The 26,041-nt window shown below is 40.7% G+C and overlaps 1 protein-coding gene across 1 annotated transcript in view; it reads right to left on the bottom strand.

Moving 5' to 3' along the window:
• Window positions 1–1,910: 1,910 nt before the first annotated feature.
• LOC126474483 (octopamine receptor beta-1R-like) overlaps window positions 1,911–26,041 on the bottom strand; it is an 82,859-nt gene continuing 58,728 nt past the window's right edge. The window contains exons 3-4 of the mRNA XM_050101955.1: window positions 2,056–2,289; window positions 1,911–2,010 (exon numbers count right to left, since the gene is read on the bottom strand). Of these exons, the coding sequence (XP_049957912.1) occupies window positions 1,911–2,010; window positions 2,056–2,289 (334 nt within the window). The remainder of the gene's footprint in view (window positions 2,011–2,055; window positions 2,290–26,041) is intronic.

Consider the following 26,041-nt stretch of genomic DNA (forward strand, 5'->3'; position numbering starts at 1 on the left):
ATGTTACGTAATCTTAATTAACACAGTGTGTATGCTAGATGGATCTTGCACATGTTTTCACAGGACAAAGAAAGGTCACTGCATGCAAATTTGTCAGAATCTTCGGGACAAAACAGGGATGAAGATAACAATTTTCTTACATCATAAGGGCGGAAAATGAGACGTGGTAGCACGACTACTGGCCGAAACACAAAACACAATCCATGGACTGACGACATGAGAATCCTTCAACAGAAGAAACGTTCGGAACACAGCTGTCTGCAGTAAAACTGAAATTCCAAGCCGTTAGCGGTCGGCAGAATGTGCTTCTCTTAGGAATCTTGGAGACTACATCACAAGGCTGCCACAAGTTGATATTGACCGCGTAGAAAACCCGAAATTCCAGAGTCGAGCCAGGAATGGGGACCAGTTTTAGCTTGCAACAAGATACCGCCATCCAAACAACGGCTTTGCGTGCACGGATTCGTCACAAGTTTGTGTAGATTGTCCAACGACATCCACTGTCGCCCGCCAAGACAGTGGCTAGCCTCATTGGTTCAGGTTTTTACGAACGCGATATTGCGGCTTTGGTTCGTTATTGGAAAAAGTGTATACTGGCACTCGTAACTATGTCAAAATGTCAATACCTAGCTGAAATCTTGCTGCTCTTGTGCTTCCTGTACTTGTTGCATTTATCATGAAAATAAATTGGAGGCATTAGTTTAGGAATGAGTCTCATGAAACCATAGATACTAGGCTGAGGGCAGATAAAGCCAAAATATCAACGGTTTCATCTAATTTGGTCCACTTCTTTCCTCGGATTGAACCATTGACATTAGTTGAAGTTCATTAACTGAATCTGAGCTCCAAAGTTCTACAGTTTGATCTGCATGCAATTACTGTCATGCGTGTGGCTGCTGAAGTTATTTGAGACTCATGGAGTGGTACAAAATTGAAGCCAAAGCTCTAGAAATATAAATTTATGTTAGTGGGACATCTACAACGGTTATGGATATTGTTCATAATTGAAACAAATGCTACAGTTGTACAAAATGTTTATTACTCAAGTTATGCACAGTCCAGATTCGGGGTCTCTGCGCCATCTGCAGGTAGAATAACAAATTAAAAATGGAACTGTATACCTGAGAAGTTAATAAATAGTTACAATTGTGGTAGACCAAACTTATCATCGGTTAGCCTTTCGGAAGTGTAGCTATTAATGACTTAGTTTTAGCCCTTGTCTGATGCTCCTGGCGTTTCATATAGAATCAGATTCGGCTCTATTTGCGTTTATACAGGCTCTGTGCCGTCGCCGGCGCTTGCAGCATATGACTGACTTCCTTCGGACACATTTGAAATCTTGTTTCATCGTGTTCACTTTTCCTTACTCCATCTGATGAACCATGTATGTTAGATGTGTGGCCGTTTGACGTAACTTGGACATGTACACATTGTACTGATTTTACGTTTGTCATCGTAGCTTATATATTTGTGACCATCTTTGTTTTTTTATTACTGTTAGCCCGTCATGGGTTTGACTGCTCTGTCTTATGGTTTCATTTTTAATTTACAGCTGCACCTGAAGATGGAGCTGAGACTCAGTAACCGGGTTGCGTATAACTTCAATAATAGCGTATAACTTTAATAATAAAACTTTTGCACGACTATTGCGGTAATTTGTATTATGAACAAACCTCTACGGTCGTTTGTATGCAATGAATATTTGCAAGTTGTATTGAGTTGGTGACTGACGAGAATGTCACACGGACAGTTCTGTTTACGAGGTTCTCTTTCTGAAAGTGGGCGAATCAGTCACATAACCGGTAGTTTAACTGTTTGAGTATACAGCCTGAGTATTTTTGTTATAGCCACTCCGGACGACTTGTGGGTTCCGTGGCAGTGGGACGACTTGCGTCCCCGCCGGTGTCGCCTCAGATGACGTCCTCCGACTGGACGTTGTTGATGCTGACTTCGGTGGTGGCGGCGCCGCGCAGCTGCTGGTGGTTGGGCAGGCCGTCGGAGGAGCCGTTGCTGTCGCCGGCGGCGGCGCCGTTGCCGGGGGCGGCGTTGGCGCGCCGCCCCCTGGTCCGCCCCCGCGAGCGCAGACAGGCGAGGTGGCCGTGGCCCAGCAGCAGCCACACGCAGCACGCCTGCAGCGTCAGCTTGAAGGCGGCGCGGAAGTCGCGGTTGAAGTAGGCGTAGATGAGCGGGTTCAGCGCCGAGTTGAAGTAGCCGACCCAGAAGACGGCCGCCACCACCACGGGCGGGCAGTAGCACCGCTCCTCGCCGCACAGCGTCGTGATGATGTACCTGCACACACATATATTGCCAAACTTTCGCTTACTATTTCACACTGAACGGGAGGCCACCCCATCATCCAGTAACCTACCGTCAAGTGATCACACGTTTGCATGCATGCCTTAAAACGTTTAAATTCGATTAGCCTCGGTGTACTTCTGTCCACTACCATTCAGTACACTCTAAGGTAAAAGAGGTTCCACCACGTACCAAGAACTGGCCGCGGTAGCTGAGCGGTTCTAGGCCCTTCAGTCCGGATCCACGCGGCTGCTACGGTCACAGGTTCGAATCCTGCCTCGGGCATGGATGTTTGTGATGTCCTTAGGTTAGTTAGGTTTAAGCAGTTTCTAAGTCTAGGGGACTGATGACCTTAGATGTTATGTCCCATAGTGCTTAGAACCATTTTTGAACGTACCAAGAAGGAACTGTCCGAATGGGACGGGAATCGGTAGACGCTATATTCACGTACAGACAAGCAATGACTACATTTTAAGAACAATTTAAGAGGAGGAATTTCACAAACTGGGCAAGATGGTGACCGCCGTGTTACTGACTTGCCCAGTTTGTGAAATTCCTCCCCTTAACGTATCTGTGTAAGTTTGGAGGGTAAAGAAATATAACAAAATGATCTTAAGAGACGACAAGATACGCTCTTTTGTTAATCTTTTAGTCGTCTTCACTTTTTCTCTTGTCTTGGTTGCGTGCAGAGTGCTGGCCAATGTAAGCATATTTGTACTAATTAAGCAGATGATATATGGATTTAATATCATTGCTCACTTTTAATTTGTAAGAGGTGATCCCGATTTCATGTCTGCCTTCCTTTGAATTAACCTTCATTCGAGTAATTTACAGTTCAACAATCTCAGCGGCCGATGCAGCCAACGACGCCATCACGTGGCGATATTAACTTATAAAAAATTAGTGGAAGCGAAAAACTCGCAGGCTATTAACATAATATACGTTTTTCTCCACACCCGCCCGACGTTGCAGAAAACACGTAGCTTTAAGATTCTTATTTTCAGTGCCACAGCCGAGAGCCAGAGCCAGGACTCCGACTACAATGCTATGGTTAACGGAGGTAAGAAGAAATACCCTAGCGCGTCTGTTGGCCGCAATTGTAATTAATAACTAAAGATTTTTTGCTTTAAAGTGAACTAACTAGCCGAGGAAATTAATATGAAAAGTTTATTCCATTGTTCAACCTTTATACTCACGTTTCAAGATTCAGCGAGTCTAATTCCACTGAAGATCAATATTGTTAAAAAAAGAGAACTTCACAAAAGCGTTTAATTATAAATCAAAATTAAAATGAAGTCGGCAATAATCAACGTTACCAATAAATAATATATTAAATTACGACGGCCGACGGACGCGAGAGGATCCGGTGACCTTTCTGGCATGCATGAAGACAACGGTAGAAACTCTTGCCGTGTGCGGGTGGGAATTATCTTACCGAAATAGTAAGCCCAGGACGGCTCGCCATGAAGGGCAACAGAACGGGGCGTAGAATAGGGGCGTCGTACCACGGGACTTTAAGGGTGCCACATACGACAACCATAGGGGACTTTCTATGAAAACAAATGTTACCCCAGACCATCACTCCTGAATGCCAGGCCGCGTGGCAGGCGACAAACAGGTTGGTATCCCATCACTGTCTGGGGTGACTTCATGTAGCTCTTCAGCCTGGAATATCACTGACTGGAGTAAAACTGTCATCAGTGATGAGTACCGTTTGTAACTGAGGCCCAATGACAAGTGAAGACGTCGCCCCAGACAGCGGTCGGACACCAGCCTTACTGTCGCCCGCCGTATTGGCCCGAAAACCTGGAGTGATGTTCTGGGGTACCGTTTCTTTTGGTAACAGGACCCCTTCGGTTATTTTCCGCGCAACAATGACGACATTCAACTTCTCGTTTTGTTTCCCTTCTGGAAAGTCATCCAAAACTTTTATTTCGGCCAGATAATGGCCGCTCGCACACGGCGAGAGCTTGTACTGCTTGTCTTCCTGCTTGTCAAATCCTACTTTGTCCAGCAAAACTCGGGATCACTACCCGACTCAGAAACTTTGGAGCATTATCGGTAGGGCCCTCCAACTTTCTCGGGACTTTGACGATCTGACGCGCAAATTGCACAGAATTTGACGCACTACCATTCAAGAGGACATCCAGCAGCTTTATTTACAATGCCAAGCCGAATGACTTCTTGCATAAGAAACTGAGATCGACCACCACGTTGTTGACTTGCTAAATTTGTGGAGCTCTTTCTCTTGAATTAATCACCCAAATGTTCTGAAATTGTTAACGTTTGCTTGTCTGTACATGTACATCATTTCTACCGATTTCTTTCCCATTAGAATATTTCCTTCGTGATGCATCCTTTTTTCGTAGAATGAATTTATAAGTAATAATATTCCCACCCCCTGAAATTTTATTAAATGATTTTATTCACAATCGCCACTTGACCAATTATGCCATTCTCGATATGAAGAGTGTAAATGCATAATGGTTCGTTTCAACGTTTCAATCATATCCACATATTCCGTGTGTATAATTTGCTAACGTCGATTATAGATTTAAATGCCAGGAACTCTTGTCTGAAAGTATATGTATGGAGTGTAGCCATGTATGGGAGTGAAACATGGATGATAAATAATGTAGACGAGCAGACAATAGAAACTTTCGAAATGAGGTGGTACAGAAGAATGCTGAAAATTGCGTGGGTAGATGACGTAACATATGAAGAGGTACTGGATAGAATTGGGGAGAAGAGGAATTTGTGGCACAACTTGCCTAGAAGAAGTGATCGGTTGGCAGGATTCGTTCAGAATCACCAAGTAATCGCCTATTTAGTAATGGAACGAAGCGTGGAGGGTAAAAATTGTAGAGGGAAACCGAGATCGGATACTCTAAGCAGATTCAGGATGTAGGTTGCAGTAGTTGCTCGGAGATGAAGGAGCTTGCACAGTCTCTGGACTGAAGACCACAACATCAACAACAACAATAAGGCAGCAGTCCTTGTTATTCATAAAAAAGAATGTAGCACTTCAAGTAACAATTACTTTTGTATCACTTCATATACGCACATGATGTTCATCAGGTGTGACAATGACAACCGACACTGAATTGTCAAACATTACATCTGCCGGACACGAGTGAAAATTTTGAGGGTAGGCGAAATTTCAGTCTGTTTTCTTTCCCTGTCAGGAAATTTATAACCATCAATAAATAACAGCTTATGCAGCTACGGTTATTCTTTACCATTAACACCTTCTGTCCTTTCTCATCCCTGTTAATGACACCTTGCGTTACCTACAATAGTTACTCGTAATATTTATCAATTTCATATAATTTAGTATGTTACATTCTGAAGCAGGCTTCAGCCGTCATGAAAATGTGCAGAAGTCAATTTAACAATTCTGTAGAAATTTAAGTTGCACAAAATCAAGCTCAGGAATTTACTGAAAAGCTGAGTAGTATGGCCAAATACCAAACAACTTTTGATAAAGTTAAAAGAAAAATGAATCAATACTGAAAATGTGAAAAACTAATTCCACTGTTAAACCTGATGACAGATCAGGCAGGTGAAAAAAGCTCCTCTGTAGGCCACTACGAGGAGGGACTGCTGACAAAATGGCGCAAGAAGTAAGTGTAAATTAGGAATAAGACCAATATTGGACTCAGAGACTGAAACAGTTTTGGAATACAAGCTATTAGACAAGGCAGATTGTTTAGATAACGTTCCTCAGAATTTCTAAAATCATTACATGTGGCAATTTAACGATTATTCGTGTCAGTGCGCAGGATTTGTGAGACTGGACACAGACCATCAGACTCTTGGAAGAGCGCTTCTAGGCCCTACAGTCTGAAGCCGCGCGACCGCTACGGTCGCAGATCCAAATCCTGCCTCGGGCATGGATGTGTGTGATGTCCTTAGGTTAGTCAGGTTTAAATGGTTCTAAGTTCTAGGGGACTGATGATCTCAGAAATTAAGTCTCATAGTGCTCAGAGCCATTTGAACTATTTGGAATCTTCGAAAAATGTCATCCACACAATCTGGAAGATATTAAAGGCGAAATGGTAAGATCACAAAATCAGGGTAACAGCTGATGCATCCAGGTTGCGGATCGACGAATGCACAACAAAATTTGTGATCTTTAGAAAACGATAGGTTATATTTATGAAAGAGAAAGGCACTATAGATTTGGCTCTATTGTTCCTTTCCTCATGACAATGGATACAAAACAAAAGAAGAATCAAGACACCTATTTTGGCGACACGTAAAAATGAGCGAGACAACGTGATATTGTCTGAACATGACTAATGCAGGCGAAGACACCATTCCTCACTGAATCTACTATCAGTTACTAAGCTTAATTTCAACATGAATTTCTGTGAGTGAACGTCTTTATGCAAGTAAATGATGGCCTGCGAGGAAATCGAGAAAAGAAGAGAGTCGAATTGCTTGAAATATGATATTACAAAGCACCGGAGGCTTAAATGGAAAACAGACTACAGGGAAGTTCTTAAAGATAGGCCACTTTTTTAGAAATCGAAGAATAAGCTGCACGATACTAGAAACAGGCACTGAGGACAATAACAACAGAGGAAGACAGAGATGCCTACATCCAACAAATACACTTTCTACAAAAAAAAAAAGCGAAGCAGCCAGAGCCTATGGTTGAATGTCAATGTAAGTCAGTGCACGTACTCACCATCGGCGGGTGTGTAATTGATTACAGTTTAATTCTCTGTGAGAAGTAGAACAGTCACCAGAGAGCGTTAATGTGGCGTTCAGTGTTTTTAACAGGTCTGGTTAGATGTATAATGGGGTTGAACAGCGTCAGATGTTGCGTGATCATTTTAAACGAAAGATAGATACCGTGCACCCGTATGAGACCAGATTATTTATTATTGTGGGTCTCCATTCGGTCGATTCTTGAAATTGCATTTTATCCAATTTTGTGAGGCCTCCGGATGTGACAGCCCGATGCATGGGCACTTGACGGTAGGCGTACTCGTCGTCAAGGGTCCAGTCGACCGCATCTGATCACCACAAGAGTGCGTCAAGCGTATCATATTACCTTTACAGTTGAGCCTGCCAACCGAGAACTGGTGCTAGTCTCCCTGCAACATCTCGCGCCACTGGTCGAAGACTAGCAGTGCCGGACTAGGGGATTACCTCCCCATGCTTAGGCTTCCTTTAACGCAACACAAACACATGAAATCTGAGTCGTGCTGTGGCAGGGAAGCATAGACGTCCGATGAATAGAGTCGCAATTTGTTCAGAGATGATTCTGCACTACTCTGGATAACCTTCGTCGGCGACTATGACCTCAGCAGAGGTCTCATTCTCACAGTGTTCTGGAGAGAGACAGCGGTGTTACTTCTTACGTCATGGTGTGGGTATTCAACGGGTATGAGTTCAGGTCACGACTGTTGTAAGTGGCGGAACTAAGGCGGAGATCTGATGGAGCAACTGTACGCCACGGACATCCTGCTTCCTCATGCGACTCCTTCGTGGTGCAGTTTTTCAACAGGTAAACGCTCGTCCCCACATGATAGTGTCTGTATGAATTACCTGCGTGATGTTGAAGTACTCCCATGGCCAGCATGACAACCAGCTGTGTCCCTGATAGAACATGTGCAGTGTCGGACATAAGCTCAACCCCTGTGCCAGTACTCACGACAAGGCTAGTTACAAGAGTTATGGCCAGGTTTTCTCAGGAGAGGATGCAACTGATTTTTGACACCATTCCCAGCAGGATCAGTGTACGCGTCCAGTGTAAATGATTGTTACTCTCTGATGAAGAAATTGTCACGGGGAAGGTAGTTGTGGCGGGCCGCGTTTAAGCAAGATAACTGCCCCAACTATAAATGATAGATCCTATTATTTTAATACAGACTTGAAGGCGCACGCACATCCACACACATAGATGGTTAAATACCCAAACGAAAAAAATGTTACACAGTTGTATAAACAATAATATCCCAGGAAAATAGTCCCCCATTCGGATCTCCGGGAGGGGACTGCCAAGGGGGAGGTTACCATGAGAAAAAGATTGAATAATCAACGAAAGGATAACGTTCTACGAGTCGGGGCGTGGAATGTCAGAAGCTTGAACGTGGTAGGGAAACTAGAAAATCTGAAAAGGGAAATGCAAAGGCTCAATCTAGATACAGTAGGGGTCAGTGAAGTGAAGTGGAAGGAAGGCAAGAATTTCTGGTCAGATGAGTATCGGGTAATATCAACAGCAGCAGAAAATGGTATAACAGGTGTAGGATTCGTTATGAATAGGAAGGTAGGGCAGAGGGTGTGTTACTGTGAACAGTTCAGTGACCGGGTTGTTCTAATTAGAATCGACAGCAGACCAACACCGACTACGATAGTTCAGGTATACATGCCGACGTCGCAAGCTGAAGATGAACAGATAGATAAAGTGTGCGAGGATATTGAAAGCCGGCCGCGGTGGTCTCGCGGTTCTAGGCGCGGAGTCCGGAATCGCAGGTTCGAATCCTGCCTCGGGCATGGATGTGTGTGATGTCCTTAGGTTAGTTAGGTTTAAGTGGTTCTAAGTTCTAGGTGACTGATGACCGCAGCTGTTAAGTCCCATAGTGCTCAGAGCCATTTGAACCATTTTGATATTGAAAGGGTAATGCAGTATGTAAAGGGGGACGAAAATGTAATAGTCATGGGCGACTGGAATGCAGTTGTAGAGGAAGAAGTAGAAGAAAAGGTTACAGGAGAATATGGGCTTGGGACAAGGAATGAAAGAGGAGAAAGACTAATTGAGTTCTGTAACAAGTTTCAGCTAGTAATAGCGAATACCCTGTTCAAGAATCACATGAGGAGGAGGTATACATGGAAAAGGCCGGGAGATACGGGAAGATTTCAATTAGATTACATCATGGTCAGACAGAGATTCCAAAATCAGATACTGGATTGTAAGGCTTTCCCAGGAGCAGATATAGACTCAGATCACAATATAGTAGTGATGAAGAGTAGGCTGAAGTTCAAGACATTAGTCAGGAAGAATCAATACGCAAAGAAGTGGGATACGGAAGTACTAAGGAATGACGAGATAAGTTTGAAGTTCTCTAACGCTATAGATACAGTAATAAAGAATAGCGCAGCAGGCAGTACAGTTGAAGAGGAATGGACATCTCTAAAAAGGGCCATCACAGAAGTTGGGAAGAAAAACACAGGTACAAAGAAGGTAGTTGCGAAGAAACCATGGGTAACAGAAGAAATACCTCAGTTGATTGATGAAAGAGGAAGTACAAACAGGTTCCGGGAAAATCAGGAATACAGAAATACAAGTCGCTGAGGAATGAAATAAATAGGAAGTGCAGGGAAGCTAAGACGAAATGGCTGGAGGAAAAATGTGAAGACATCGAAAAAGATATGATTGTCGGAAGGACAGACTCAGCATACAGGAAAGTCAAAACAACCTCTGGTGACATTAAAAGCAACGGTGGTAACATTAAGGGTGAAACTGGAATTCCACTGTTAATTGCAGAGGAGAGAGTAGATAGGTGGAAAGAATACATTGAAAGCCTCTAGCCGACCGCGGTGGCCGTGCGGTTCTGGCGCCGCATTCCGGAACCGCGGGACTGCTACGGTCGCAGGTTCGAATCCTGCCTCGAGCATGGGTGTGTGTGATGTCCTTAGGTTAGTTAGGTTTAAGTAGTTCTAAGTTCTAGGGGACTTATGACCTAAGATGTTGAGTCCCATAGTGCTCAGAGCCATTTTTGAAAGCCTCTATGAGGGTGAAGATTTGTCTGATGTGATAGAAGAAGAAACAGAAGTCGATTTAGAAGAGATAGGGGAACCAGTATTAGAATCGGAATTTAAAAGAGCTTTCGAGGACTTACGGTCAAATAAGGCAGAAGGGATGGATAACATTCCATCAGAATTTCTAAAATCATTGGGGGAAGTGGCAACAAAACGACTATTCACGTTGGTGTGTAGAATATATGAGTCTGGCGATATACCATCTGACTTTCGGAAAAGCATCATCCACACAATTCCGAAGACGGCAAGAGCTGACAAGTGATAGATTTATCGCACAATCACCTTAACAGCTCATGCATCTAAGCTACTTACAAGAATAATATACAGAAGAATGGAAAAGACAATTGAGAATGCGCTAGGTGACGATCAGTTTGGCTTTAGGAAAAGTAAAGGGACGAGAGAGGCAATTCTGACGTTACGGCTAATAATGGAAGCAAGGCTAAAGAAAAATCAAGACACTTTCATAGGATTTGTCGACCTGGAAAAAGCGTTCGACAATATAAAGTGGTGCAAGCTGTTCGAGATTCTGAAAAAAGTAGGGTTAAGCTATAGGGGGAGACGGATCATATACAATATGTAAAACAACCAAGAGGGAATAATAAGAGTGGACGATCAAGAACGAAGTGCTCGTATTAAGAAGGGTGTAAGACAAGGCTGTAGCCTTTCGCCGCTACTCTTCAATCTGTACATCGAGGAAGCAATGATGGAAATAAAAGAAAGGTTCAGGAGTGGAATTAAAATACAAGGTGAAAGGATATCAATGATACGATTCGCTCATGACATTGCTATCCTGAGTGAAAGTGAAGAAGAATAAAATGATCTGCTGAACGGAATTAACAGTCTAATGAGTACACAGTATGGTTTGAGAGTAAATCGGAGAAAGACGGAGGTAATGAGAAGTAGTAGAAATGAGAACAGCGAGAAACTTAACATCAGGATTGATGGTCACGAAGTCAATGAAGTTAAGGAATTCTGCTACCTAGGCAGTAAAATAACCAATGATGTACGGAGCAAGGAGGACATCAAAAGCAGACTCGCTATGGCAAAAAAGGCATTTCTGGCCAAGAGAAGTCTACTAATATCAAATACCGGCCTTCATTTGAGGAAGAAATTTCTGAGGATGTACGTCTGGAGTACAGCATTGTATGGTAGTGAAACATGGACTGTGGGAAACCGGAACAGAAGAGAAACGAAGCATTTGAGATGTGGTGCTATAGACGAATGTTGAAAATTAGGTGAACTGATAAGGTAAGGAATGAGGAGGCTCTACGCAGAATCGGAGAGGAAAGGAATATGTGGAAATCACTGATAAGGAGAAGGGACAGGATGATAGGACATCTGCTAAGACATGAGGGAATGACTTCCATGGTACTAGAGGGAGCTGTAGAGGGCAAAAACTGTAGAGGAAGACAGAGATTGTAATATGTCAAGCAAATAATTTAGGACGTAGGTTGCAAGTGCTACTCTGAGGTGAAGTGGTTAGCACAGGAAAGGAATACGTGGCGGGCCGCATCAAACCAGTCAGTAGACTGATGACCAAAAAAAAAAAAAAAAAACCAATCCCAATCTCATTCAATTACATCAATGTTCTTACATGAGGAAAGAAACACATTTTAATTTTAACACCGATTCGCATTCCAAGCATCTATGGCGAAATGAGGTACGGTAAAACAAATGGTTATACAGGGAAACAGCGCCGTTTGGAACAGACTGGACGCGCATAAGTGAGATATTACCGGACTTCCAACGCTACCAGAGCAGCAAGAGAGCAGCTATAGTGCGCTGTAATCTGATTCTAGCAGCAAAAGGACTAATTGATGTTTTTGTTAGCAGTGTCAGAAGAATGTAACACACTGAAAATGCAGGAAAACATTTTTCATGTACGAATAGTGGTACCGTAGGTTACGTGATAGGTATGAACAATACTGCTGTGCCAACATCCTTTGCTTGTGATCGCATTAACCACTGATGATAACAACTGAGTAACAAAATTGAAGGATCAATAAGAAAGAGTCGTTAAATACCTTCTGTATTTGATTCATCCTTGGGTAAACGCTGGAAAACACATATCATTGTATGAATGTTACGGTATCAGACAATGCAAACTTCTTTATAGTTTTTTGTTATCGTTCACTAATCAAGTGTAATAGCAATTAAATATTTGCCATGTAAGTTACTTCAATTTTTTGAAATAATAAGAAAGGTCAGTACCCAGGTGTAATATGAGTCACGAAGGAGGAAGTGATTTCTACAGTCGCAATTGTGCTGTGGAGAATATACCACGTTAAACATCTATTTTTACTACAGTAGGAAGTAACAGTTCCTATAGTACGCTTTAGGCTCAGAAGAAATGTAATATTCTCATTATACTTTTCTGCTAACCGTAAATTAGTGAGTTTCAGGTTAAGTACAAGAATATCAACACAAAATTAAAACGGGATTCTCGTAGGATCAGGACTAGTAATTACTACGAAAACTGAAATGTGCGTTAACTAGTATGACCAGGCCGTAGTGAATGCATGTCTTAATCAAGAGAGACACACAGCTGAGACGCATCGCAGTAGTCCAAGTGTATATACCCACAAGCTCCTCAGATGTAGAGACTGAAAGCGTATATGATAAGAGGGAAAAAAATATTCATCTCATTATTGCTCACGAAAATATAATTGCGAAGGGGGATTTGAATTCGATAGTAGGAAAAGAAAGGGGAGGAAATACAGTAGGAGAACATGGACTGGAAGAAAGGAATCGGGAGGCACCTGGTAGACTTTTGTGCTGAGCACAATGTAATTGTGCATACATTGGTTTAAGATTAATGAAATAAATTTATATACACACGCGAAACTCTCAGATAAATTATGTAATGATAGGTAATGATTTTGAGAGCAGGTTTAAAAACACAAACATTCCCTGATGCAGATGTATTTTCCGATCGTATTTTATTTCTTATGAACTGCTAATAAAATCTCTGGATATCGCAGAATGGTAGGAAACTAAGGTGATGAAACTGAAAAAAAAGTAGAGGTTATTGAGAGTTTCAAAGGAAGTGACAGGCAACAGTTTAAAGACACAGGGCAAAGGAATACAATGGAAGAGAGATATGTAGTAAAGGTGACAGAAGTGCGTCTAGCTACACACTATATTGAACTTGACTGATGAAAGGAAAAAAATAAAAAAACACATTAGGTAAAAGGGGGTACAGACATCTAAAAGATGAAAATGACAAAAGGTGCAAAGTGACAAAGCATGAGTGAACAGATGAGATTGCCCAGCTGTTGAAGCATGCGTGACAATGGGAAAGACAGATGTCGCCTACATGAAGGGAGAAGAATCTATTTGAATGTTAAGAGCTCGTACAAGGCAGTACTAAACAAAAATGTGAAATTTGACATACGACAGGTATATACAAATGGTTCAAACGGCTCTGAGCACTATGGGACTTAACAGTTGAGGTCATCAGTCCCCTAGAACTTAGAACTACTTAAACCTAACTAACCTAAGGACATCTCACACATGCACGCCCGAGGCAGTATTCGAACCTGCGACCGTAGCGTTCACGCGGTTCCAGACTGAAGTGCCTAGAACCACTCGGCCACTCCGGCCGGCAGGTATATACAAAAAGGCTGTACAAAATAAACAAACATCAAGAGAATATTATGGAAAGGGAAGAAAGAGTACGTGAAGAAATGATAGAAGATACCATACTGCGAAACGAAGCAGACAGAACACCGATTTAAGCCGAAACAAACCATCTAGCGTATGAGACCTTCCCTCAGATATACTAAAATCCTTAGGAGAAACTATACTACCTGGAACGGAATATACAGTATGTGAAACGGGCTAAATACCCTCAGTCCTCAAGAATGTAATAATTCCAATTTTAAACGAGACAGTTGCTGACAGTTATCAATATCATCAGTTCAGTAAGTCATGGCTGCAAGGTGCAAACACTGTTTGGCTCTGACCACTAAGGGACTTAACTTCTGTGGTCATCAGTCGCCTAGAACTTAGAACTACTTAAACCTAACCTAACCTAAGGACATCACACACATCCATGCCCGAGGCAGGATTCGAACCTGCGACCGAAGCAGTCGCGCGGTTCTGGACTGAACGCCTTAACCGCGAGACCACCGCGGCCGGCAAACCACTGTTTATAAAAGACTGGAAAGGCTGTTGGAAGTTGAACAGAGAACGTCAGTTTTAGTTAAAAAGGAAACAAAGAAATCAATTACTCGCAACTACGAAGACTAGTGAATCACGCTAGACGCATATTTGCAAATACTAGATTCTTTTTGATGAAAATTGAATTCCCCGAATGCATGCTATTTCTATCGGCATTGAAATGCATTTGGAAGAATTAGAGAACGGAGATTCTAACCTGGTTAAATTTATAAATAAGAGTAGTACATAGCCCCTAAAGCACCGTTAACACTGAAAAGCAGGTGATCTGCCAATCCTAATGGAAAATTAACATATTGGTGCGTATGAAACACAGGGACACGAAAAATATATAGTAAGGTTGCCCAACGCGGAGAACAAGACGTTTCAGGAGAAAGTGGAGGTAAAGATGAAGTTCATTACGGTATGATTTTGAAGATGAGAAGTCCAGTCCATACAATAATTCCTCTCAATGAGAATATGTACTCAAAAATAGAAGTAAAGTGACTTTCTTTCCAGCTCGATCAGTACACACGAACTGTGCATTTGTAACCTACCTGATTCTTTTATGAAAGCTGCACTTGGCGCAGCAGCAAATAAAATATATACTCTCAAGCGGTAACCTGCTGGCGTTTCTAGCCTCACACAAGCAAATAAAAATTACTGTAGATTGAGTTCAATGAAGATGTTTTGCAGTTCCTTGTTCTGTGTGAAGTAGAACACTGCACAAAATAGTGATATAAAACTCTAATTTAAACAAAACCATTCAAAATAAATAAAAGAAAAATTATGGACACTATTAAACACTCAGATGCTGTGTATTACCACTTGTTGGTTCAAACTGCGAAACTTTAAAACAGGTTGCACTACTAAAAGCGACTAAAGGAAGCCATATTAAAAAATTCTGTGTGACTGAGTTTTAAATAAAGACATTTAGTCAAGTAAATTATCAACAGTCAGCTAACATGTTGTACCGTAGTAAACCTCCACACAACTACAGTTGTTGGGAAGGGTGTTGAAGAAAATTTCGGAGGAGAAGAAGCATAGAAAGTAAAGTAAATTTGAAAGGAAAGGAAAGGAACCTGAAAGATTGGAAAGGAAAGGACAGAATATAATTTCAAAGAAAAGAAGGACCGATGTTCTCGTGGTTGAGGAGTAGCGTCTTTAACTAGTGATCAAAACGTCATGCACCCCGAATTAGCACCAAGCCACTGCTTAAATTTTAAATAACGAACATCAACAATGGCTGCCGAAACCTTCTGGTGTAAGAAATCATCTTCGCTTGGCCAATGGGCTCGTCGGGAAGGGCGAAGAAGCCGACAGAGGTTCTGGGCACTAACTTGCCGTTGGAATGGAAAACTGCTCCAAAAATAAGAACCAGCGATGACCAACGGCATGAAGATGCAGAAGGCAATGAGAACTACTGCCTTAAAGACACATAATGTATATATATACAGAACATATGGCCAGTAATTGGAAAAATGTCATGACGATCTCTTCATTGACAAAAGATTGCCGACTTCTGTGAAGTGACTGCCAAAGGGGAGATAAGCACGAGAAAAAGCCCGAACAACCTACGAAGGAATAACATTATTCGCGTCGGAGCATGAGTTATCAGAAGTTTGAACATACTAGGAAAGCCAGAAGTGCTGAAAAGGGAAATGCAAAAACTTGGTCTAGGTAAGTGGTAGTCAATGCCGTGAAGTGGAAGGAAGATAAGCAATTTTGTTCAGAAAAATACAAATTAATATCGACAGCGGCGGAAAATGGTATAATAGGAGTAAGATTCATCGTGAATAGGAAATTAAGGCAGAGAGTGAGTTACTATGAACTGTTTAGTGATAAGGATGTTTCTGATTTTTCTCATGAGATTCGTCAGCAAACCAACGTTGTATAGGATGGTTCAGATATATATAGGGTGTTACAAAAAGGTACGGCCAAACTTTCAGGAACAATTCCTCACACGCAAATAAAGAAAAGATGTTATGTTGACATGTGTTCGGAAACATTCCGCACGCATGTCCACATAACATATTTTCTTTCTTTGTGTGTGAGGAATGTTTCCTGAAAGTTTGGTCGTACCTTTCTGTAACACCCTGTACAACGACATCGCAATCAGGAAATGAAGAACCAGAGACAGTATATGAGGATACTGAACGAGTAATTCAGGATATAAACGGAGATGAAAATCGAGTAATCGTAAGCGATAGGGACGCGGGTGTAAGAGAAGCAGTAGAAGAAAGGGTACGGGAGAACATGGGTTTGGCGGCAGGAATTAGAGAAGAGAAAGACTAATTGAGTACTCTTATAAATTTCAGAAGGTAGTAGCGAATACTCTGTTCAGGAATCACAAGAGGAATAGGTATACTTGGAAATGACGTGGACGCACGGAAAGATTCCAGTTGGATTAAGTTGTGGTCAGATGTTTGAAAGCAACACGTAGCCAGAAGAAGATGCAGACACAGACTACAATTTAGTGACGATGTTGAGATCACAGCAGTTTAAGAGAATCTCATGCCAGAATGAGTGTCGAGGGAATTGGGATCTTGAATCCTGGAGAAAGATGAGATGAGTTTCAAATACGCAAAGCATGTGACTACTGCGTTTGAGAAATATCTCAGTATACAATTAAGTTGAAGAGGAGTGGACATCTCAAAAATGGCAACCACAGATGTTGGACAGTGAGACGTAGAAACAAGGAAGCTAAATCCGCAGAAACCTCATGAAACACTGATCGACGAAAGGGCGGAGTACGAAACTGTTCAGGGAATTATGCATAAATATAAATCACTTAGGAATGAAATAAAGAAATAGACAGGAGGTGCAGGGCAGCCAAGGCGAAGTGGCTGCAGGAAAAATGTGACACATTCGTAAAAGAAATGATCGTCTGAAAAACTGACTCAGGATACAGGAAAGTCAAAACATCCTTCTATGAAATTGAAAGAAAGTGAGGCCCGTAAAATGAAGATTGTGATGGTAATTTCAATATTAAACCCGGAGGACAGAGTGGGGAAGTGGAAAGAGGGAACTGAAGGCATCTATGAGGGAGACGACTTGTCTGATGACGTGTGGTAGAAGAAACAAGAGGCCATGAGGAAGATATAGGCGATCCAGTATTAGGGTCAAAATTGAAAAGAGCTCTGAAGGGACAGACAACATTGCACTGCAATTTCTAAAATAATTTGGGAAAATTGTAACCAGACCTCAATTCAAGTCGGTGTATAGAAACTGTGAGACTGGCGAAGTACCATCAGACTTCGGAAAAATATCATTCGCACAATTCGGAAGACAGGAAGAGCAGATAAATACGAAAACGATCACACAATCAGCTTCACATCTTAAGCATCGAAGATGATAACAAGAATAATACACAGAAGACACGAAAAGAAAATCTGGAATAAATTAGATAACGACATGTTTCGTTATAGAAAGGTACAAGCAGCAGAGAGGTAGTTCTGATTTGGTGCTTTGTAATGGAAGCAAGACTGAAGAAAAATCAGGACACGTTCATAGGAATTGTACCTGGAGAAAGCGTTCGACAATGTAAAATGGTGTAAGATATTCAAAATTATGAGAAAAACAGGGGAAAGCTGTAGAGAAAGACGAGTACTATACAATAGTACAAGAGCCAAGGGTAACTATTTGTTTGGAAGACGAGAACGAAGCGCTTGGATTGAAAATGGTGTAATACAGGGATGAAACCTTCGCCTCTATTGTTCAATTTATACATCAAAGAAACAATGACGGAAGTAAAAGAAATGTTCAAAAGTGGGATCAAAATTCTGAGCGAAAGAATATCAGTGACAGGATTCGATAATGATATTGCTATCCCAAGTGAAGGTGGAGTACAATTATATGACGTGTTGAATGGAATTAACAGTCTAATGAATACAGAATACGGCTTGAGAGTAAACCGAAAAACTACAAAAGCAATTAAAGGTAGCAGACACGACATACGGAGAAGTATTAACTGAATCTTCCCTCGATGCTTGGCAGAATATGTTGATAATGTTAAAAAGGAAACACACTTTCTAGTGTCCTGCAAAATTATATTTATTTGCTCACTTGTCGGCTTCAGGTGACAACTGTAGCACTTACAGACATACATAATGACTTACATAGATATTATTTGTACAGAAGCAACAAATATGATAAACTGCTTACATAGGGAAATCATTACGATAATTACATTAACTAAAACAGGATGAAAACAAAGCATTTATGTGGAGATAAATGTAACAAATGATTAGAAATAAGATGAATTTACATTATGAAACTGGTATTTGTAATGAAATCTTAATTTAACAAAGGAGAAAATGGAAATGGAGTCTATTCTTTGTTTTGCGCCCTAAACAACCATAATTAAAAAAAAAATCTGATCTTGGATGTTGCGCCGTGCGCCGACATTCTGTGCCATGTGTCTGTTCATTTCCAGTATTTCCAGTAGGGTCATCATTCCGCTTTTTTAGATGGAATGTAAAACTTCAAATTCTGTATTATACGAATGGTTTTCTACTAAAAAATGATCAGCAAAGGTGAAATTATTGTTCTTCAATTGCCAGCTTCTCTTATGTTTACGTAGTCTCATTGCTACAGCTGTGCCTGACTGACCAGTATATCTTTTCTCACAGTGCTCGCAAGTAATTTTATCCACACCACTTATATATCATCATTTGTAAATTAACCATCACATAAAAACTTTGCTTACTTCCTTTTTAGTTAATGCAATTATTATAATGCTTTTCTACGCAAACACACAGTCCTTTTTGTGTCTTCTGTACGAATAATATTTGTGTAAGTCAGACATATATATCTGTGTTAGCGACATTTTGTTGTCAAATGAAGATGGCACATAAAGCCGAAAGCCGTTTCACTGGCAAATAAATAGGATTTTGAAGATCATTAGGAAGTGTTTTTCCTTTTCAATATTCAGAGGAAGTAACTTAATATGAAAACTTCTGATCATAAAGTAGACTACGGTAAGCTTTCTGCTGCCTTTGAAGCAAGGAAGGCATAAGAAGCGGACAAGCACGTTTAAAAATACGTTCTTGGTCAAGAAAAGTCTGCTGGTATCAATCATGGGGCTTAATTTTAGTAACAAATTATGAGAATGTACGATTGGAGCACTTCATTGCATTGTAGTGAAATATGGACAGTGTACAAACTGGAACGGCACAGAATCGAAACATTTGTGATGTGATGCTACAGAAAAATCTTGAAAATCACGTTCATTCATAAGGCAAGGAATGGGAGGTTCTTCGCTGAATCGGCGAAGAAAGGAACACATGGATGGCACTACAAGTAGAAGGGACGGGATGATTGAACATATATTAAGACTTAAAGGAATAATTTCCATGGTGCTAGTGGAAGCTTTAGAGGGTAAAAACTGTAAGGGAAGACAGAGGTTGGAATATATTCAGCAAATAACTGAGGATGTAGGGGCCAAGGGTTATTGTGAAATGAAGAGGTTGGCGCAGTTATTCGAGCTGTATGAGTGGAAATTTTGAGTTCTGAAGTTCTCACACAGAGCTTCCTCGTGCCATAGAGCCGGTTACAAATGTGCGCAGAATATTTTGATATTTTCTTTCCATCTACGGTTGGTTATATGAGGCGCTGCAAAGCTACATCCTTCCATCAACATGAAATGGTCGTCTCCTGGGATTACTTCACGTCACTCGAAGCACCACATGAATACTGAATATAAAGCGTTGGGTGGTAATAACATACAAGAGAACGTGGCGGGTAGTGCACGCCACCGCCTTGCCACTGATAACAGTATTTACTGATATACAAGGACTTGCTGAAAGGTAACGCCTTCGAACATTTTATGTGTACACTCTTAAAGTTTTTTAAATACAGGAAACGTTATTAACATTCTGCAACTTTGTTCTTCATGTATATGTATTTATTTTTCAACATGGTCTCCCTAGCGACAAACACATTTCTGCCAACTGGAGACCTGTTTGTTGATACCGTCACCGCAAAATGCTTATTTTACTGGCGGAACCGAGAACTTACCTATGCTTCTAACGCTTCATAACTATCACAGTGAAGTTTTGGAAGGTTTTAATTAAGTTTTGAAAACAGAAGAATATCCGATTGGGTGAAATCGGGACTGCGTGGAGGATATTCGATGACAGTGAACCCAAGATGTCTGATTGTTTTAGATGTGTGTGATATGGAATTGTCATGCTGGAGGGGAAGGTGCTCCATGTGGACGAAGTCTTCGAAATCGAAACTCGATTACAACACGCTATTTCTCACGTGCTGACGTAGTTGCGTTACACACTACCACACTACACGCTACAATTTGGAGCCCTATAGCGGCAAATGGCTGCAAATATGTACACATGAAGAATAATGATGTTGAAAGGTAATAATTTCTGCTTCTTTTAAAAAAGAACTTAAGAATTCGGAGGCATTACTTTTCAGAATGCCCTCTTATACCACGGACAGCAGGCGAAAATTTTGTGTGTCTTGTTACGTCGAACTCTGTAGATGCGGCATTTGAATGACTTCGTAGAAACTGAGGAGATCTAGTCCTATTAAAAAATGCTCAGTTTTTGTGCAGTATCCTATGTTGATATCTGAAGAGTGAAAATCGAAAAACAATGAACTAAAGTAGACGGATCAGAAAAAACTGTCCAGTGAAGATGAAATTTGTGCTTCCAGCGCGGCGTCTAACACCACTCAAGCCACAGGCCTATAACCTTGTGAAAGGTTAATGGTACTTCTTTAATGTAACTGAATGCAACCCTCTCCAATGAGCGACAGTAGCGAGTCCATTCAGGCGTCTACATTCACTCCTGGCAGATCGACCAAATGAAATGTGTGTGAAATCTTATGGGACTTAACTGCTAAGGTCATCAATCCTTAAGCTTACACACGACTTAACCTAAATTATCCTAAGGACAAACACACACACCCATGCCCGAGGGAGGGGTAGGTCGACCAACACATTTATTCATAACAGCCGTGTACTGTCGGAAGCGTTGTCAGTTTCATTCGCCTTTGATTCTGATGATTTTGTATTTTCAAATTAACTATTCGCAGTTCGTCCAGTTAGTGCAACAGCTTGTAAGCTCTTACAACCTTGCACACCCGTAATACATAGATGCTTATGTAAGGGCTTATGTATGGATGCCAATAACAAAGTTTGATTTATCTTCAACTTGATTTAATTACGATAATAAATAACGTAATCTAATTAAATTTTTTAAAGTTTTGAACATAGCTGCAGTCCTTCGACGGAGACCGTAAATGAATGATACGAGAAAGTCAGCAAACCAGTTGCAAGTATAAAGGTTTATTAATATCCGTTGACCACGGTATTAACAATTCTTCTGAATTACCTGAACCTATTGAGGAAATTTTTTCACATCATAGTTAAAAACGCCCCCTTCCCCGATTAATTTGCAGAATGAAATAGCTCTTATAAAATGTATTGCTGTTATCAATGAATATGATAAGAATTTAGTTGATCCCATCATGGATAAGAATACCTCTACAAACCTCTAAAATTGTTCTACCTTACAGAGAAATGCACCTGGTGCCAACAAAGCGAAAGATAGTAAACAAATTTATTTTCCTTTCACGGAAATGAATCCTGCTGGATAAAACTCTTTTTGGTGAATAAATACAAATGTAATATGGCTTTCTTCACTGACAACAGTTTAAAAAATAGTTAACAATGTGAATGATCCCTTTCCTATGTCAGATGTTTATAAAATGATTTGTGATAACTGCTCCTGTTTTTATATTGTTGAAACTTTCATTGCGATCAAAGTGAGGTATAAAGGACATTTACCAGGAAAGAATGGTGGTAATATGCAACACTCCAGATTTTCTGAATATTTATCCATCATTGCCCTAAATGTCTCAGAGAAACCGTAATTTTATATAAGGATGTTAAAGGGCGGAAATTAGACTTACGTGAACAACTGGAAATTTTTAAAGCCACATTCAGTAGTGATGGTAAATGATCAGCTGCAACTTGCGTTTCTCTGCCTCGTGATGACTGGGTGTTGTGTGATGTCCTTAGGTTAGTTAGGTTTAAGTAGTTCTAAGTTCTAGGGGACTGATGACCATAGATGTTAAGTCCCATAGTGCTCAGAGCCATTTTTTTGCAACTTGCGACTCTACAGTTTCTTGAAGGTCTTCAGCCGGTACTTCAGACCGGTTAATGTATTAACAGTTCGTTGGTGGTCCCCGCTTGTCATTCATTCCCATCAAATTTCTATGTTTCTTGTAAAATAATTTATCTCTTTCCATTTACTCGTTTTTTTACCGTTATATTTCATTTTTAAAGTTTACCCTCCTCCTGCCTACGTCTTATCTTCCCTCGTTTTCCTGCCTAGAAATTTTCTCAGTCTCTTTCCAATACAGCACGGCGAATGACAGATTACACTTCATCTGTTTGTTATGCGCATATTTTTTCGCCCACATACGGCACTGCAACAACTTTGCCAGTCGCTGCTTGGCATCAGCCACATATGGGCCACTTCACTGCCTTCTGACAACATGTTAATGTGATGACATCTACGCTTAGCACAGCTCCAGAGGAGATTTTTTTTTTTATTCAAGATCACATACACCTTGTTACTGGGCATGAGCATCTTTGCTCTGAAACTTTACATCACCGGCATGTGATTTTACGGGTAAGTAATTTATATTTTTATCCATCGGGTTTGTATATCCTTTCACTTTGATAATTCTTTTTAACTGTGAGATACTTCTGAAGACTTTTAAAATCGTTGAAACCCTGGCCAAGGATTGCAAATAATAGTTGATTCCTGCAACTGGTTCGCTGATTCTCTCAAACATTCAAATAATCTAATTACATTTTACTAATATGACAAAATGAAGAATAACGATATTTTGCTGTCATTCTTATCAGTCACTTGTGGGTAGGTGCTTCATATGACATGATACTGAGCCTGCGTTACTACTAAATTAATCGGTGAACCGTCCCTTTGTAGTGCTACAACGATGAAAATTAATATTACGACGATGTCAAACTTTATTTTCATGATTTAAAGAAGTATTCATGATATTAAAAATGTAATTATAATTTTATTACTTTTATTTTTGTGCTCAGTGTATCAAAGACTTTCTAGTGCACGGAATAAATGAGCATTGTTTGTACTACGAAACTATATATCATTGTCAAGGGTTAAGCATGTAATAATTCGATGTAAGAGATTTTGTGGAGCCTGAATTTTGTTCTCGTACTGGTCGGTAGAGAAGGAAAAGTTCCTTAATCGATGTGAAGGTATAAAGGCTGTAAAAAGGAGAGAGAGAGAGAAGGTAAATACAAGTTATTCAAAACAAATGTCTCCCAAGTGTAACGTCTTGTCATTTCCTATAACTAAAAAATAGCAAGGTCTAATCTGAGCCTGTCCTGAATAACAGCGAAGAACATTTATGTTATCATATATTTTCTTCGTTTGACCACGGTTGTGATTTGCATGTTTCTTTTTGTTACGCGAAGTGTTATGAATATTTTCATTATACGAGCGAAAGTGAACACAGCTTTAATCGAACCTGCGTCTTTCGGAAACGATAACTTTTAATCAGTACAATTACGCAAATACTGTCTAAATCGCAACCGTGATCGCAAAAGTGTTTCCTGGACCAAATAATTCTTATAAAATGTGTATTCTCAAAAGCGAGCTGCATTGCACTATCGCTGACTCGCAACAATCGAAAGAGTAAAAAACCGGTGCTTAAATAAAATTGCCACCTTTTAATAATTATTATTATCCCATTAAATAAATAAATAGCAATTCAGTGGCTATCCAATCAATAAACAGAGGGGGCAATTCACCTTACAGCAAAGCCTTTAACGTTTCCAAAGTCACCCATAGCCACAAAAGGTACAACATGTTTGTTGATATTTTATGTCCATAATGACGAAACAATACATATTGTTTTCTTTAAGGAAGCATCGCAGAGCAAATTATAAAGGCAGACATCAAAGTCTTCCGCTTACGGACTACTAGCAAATGAAATATAAATTATTCTAAAAATTTCGATTATAGTGCAAAGGAGACCCTCCTTGCTCGTGAATCTATAACATAAAATAACTTTCTTTTAAATAAATATTGTTTGTTGTATATGGTTTCATCAGTTGAGCTGAAACCTTGTAAACTTCACCTACGAAGCAGTTCAGGACAGGAAAAGAGGGCATTAGCCTTAATTTGAGGAAGAAATTCCTGAGAATGTACGCTTGGAGCGCAGCATTTTATGGAAGTGAATAACTGACTGTGGAAAAACCGGAACGGGAGAGATTCAAAATGTTCGAGTTGTGCTGTAGATAGATGTTCAAATTTGAGGATATATAAGGTAAACAATGAAGTGGTTCCCCACAGAATCGGGGAAAATATGGAACATATGTAGAACATTGACAAGAGTAAGGGACAGGATGATAGGGTATGTGTTAAGACATTAATCAGTAACTTCCGTGGCAATATGCACCAAGTAATTTGATAATTTAGGTGGAAGTGTAGCTCTGACAAGGGAACCTCCCCATCGCACCCCCCTCAGATTTAGTTATAAGTTGGCACAGTGGATAGGTCCTGAAAAACTGAACCCAGATCAATCGATAAAACAGGGAGAAGTTGTGTGGAACTATGAAAAAAATAAGCAAGATATACAAAGTGAGTAGTCCATGCGCAAGATACGCAACATCAAGGAGAGTATGAGCTCAGGATCGCCGTGGTCCCGTGGTTAGCGTGAGCAGCTGCGGAACGAGAGGTCCTTGGTTCAAGTCTTCCCTCGAGTGAAAAGTTTACATTCTTTATTTTCGCAAAGTTATGATCTGTCCGTTAGTTCATTGACGTCTCTGTTCACTGTAATAAGTTTAGTGTCTGTGTTTTGCGACCGCACCGCAAAACCGTGCGATTAGTAGACGAAAGGACTTGCCTCTCCAATGGGAACCGAAAACATTTGATAGCAAGGTCATAGGTCAATCGATTACTCCACAGGAAAACACGTCTGATATATTCTATACGACACTGGAGACGGCATGTGCCTCACATGACAGGAATATGTTGTCAAATGGTTCAAATGGCTCTGAGCACTATGGGACTTAACTTCTAAGGTCATCAGTCCCCTAGAACTTAGAACTACTTAAACCTAACTAACCTAAGGACATCACAAACATCCATGGCCGAGGCAGGATTCGAACCTGCGACCGTAGCGGTCGCGCGGTTCCAGACTGTAGCGCCTTTAACAGCTTGGCCACCACGGCCGGCAATATGTTGTCCACCCACCTAACTTGTACACTTGGCGAATGGATAAAAAGATTCTTCTACCTTGCCCGATTTAGGTTTTCTTGTGGATGTGATAATCACTCTCAAAAAGGTGATGAAAACATAAGAGTTTGTCAAATAAACTGCAACAAATGAATGAAACAGTTTCACAGTCGCACAGTTTTCCCTGTGCTCTGTCAAAACATATGTTTTTAACGTTTTCAAATTTTTCCGTGTGTAGACTGTCAAATCCTGCATATGTCCAAGCAAATATGAAAATGTCCTGGAGTTTTGGAGAGCGAAGTTGATTATGTGGGAGTGCCTGAAATTTGATAATTGTCTGAACATAAAAAATTTAACGTTTCACTCGAGGGAAGACTTGAGCGACGCACTTATCGTGCCGCAGCTGCTCACGCTAACCACGGGACCACGGCGCTCCTGGGCTCGTTCTCTCCTAGATGTTGCCTATCTTACGCATGGAGTACTCAGTTTGTATATTTTGCTTATTTTTTTCATACTTCCGCACAACTTCTTCCGGTTTTCTCGATTGGTCTGTGTTCAGT

This window comes from Schistocerca serialis, chromosome 4 (genome assembly GCF_023864345.2).
Source record: "Schistocerca serialis cubense isolate TAMUIC-IGC-003099 chromosome 4, iqSchSeri2.2, whole genome shotgun sequence".
Classification (NCBI taxonomy): Eukaryota; Metazoa; Arthropoda; class Insecta; order Orthoptera; family Acrididae; genus Schistocerca; species Schistocerca serialis.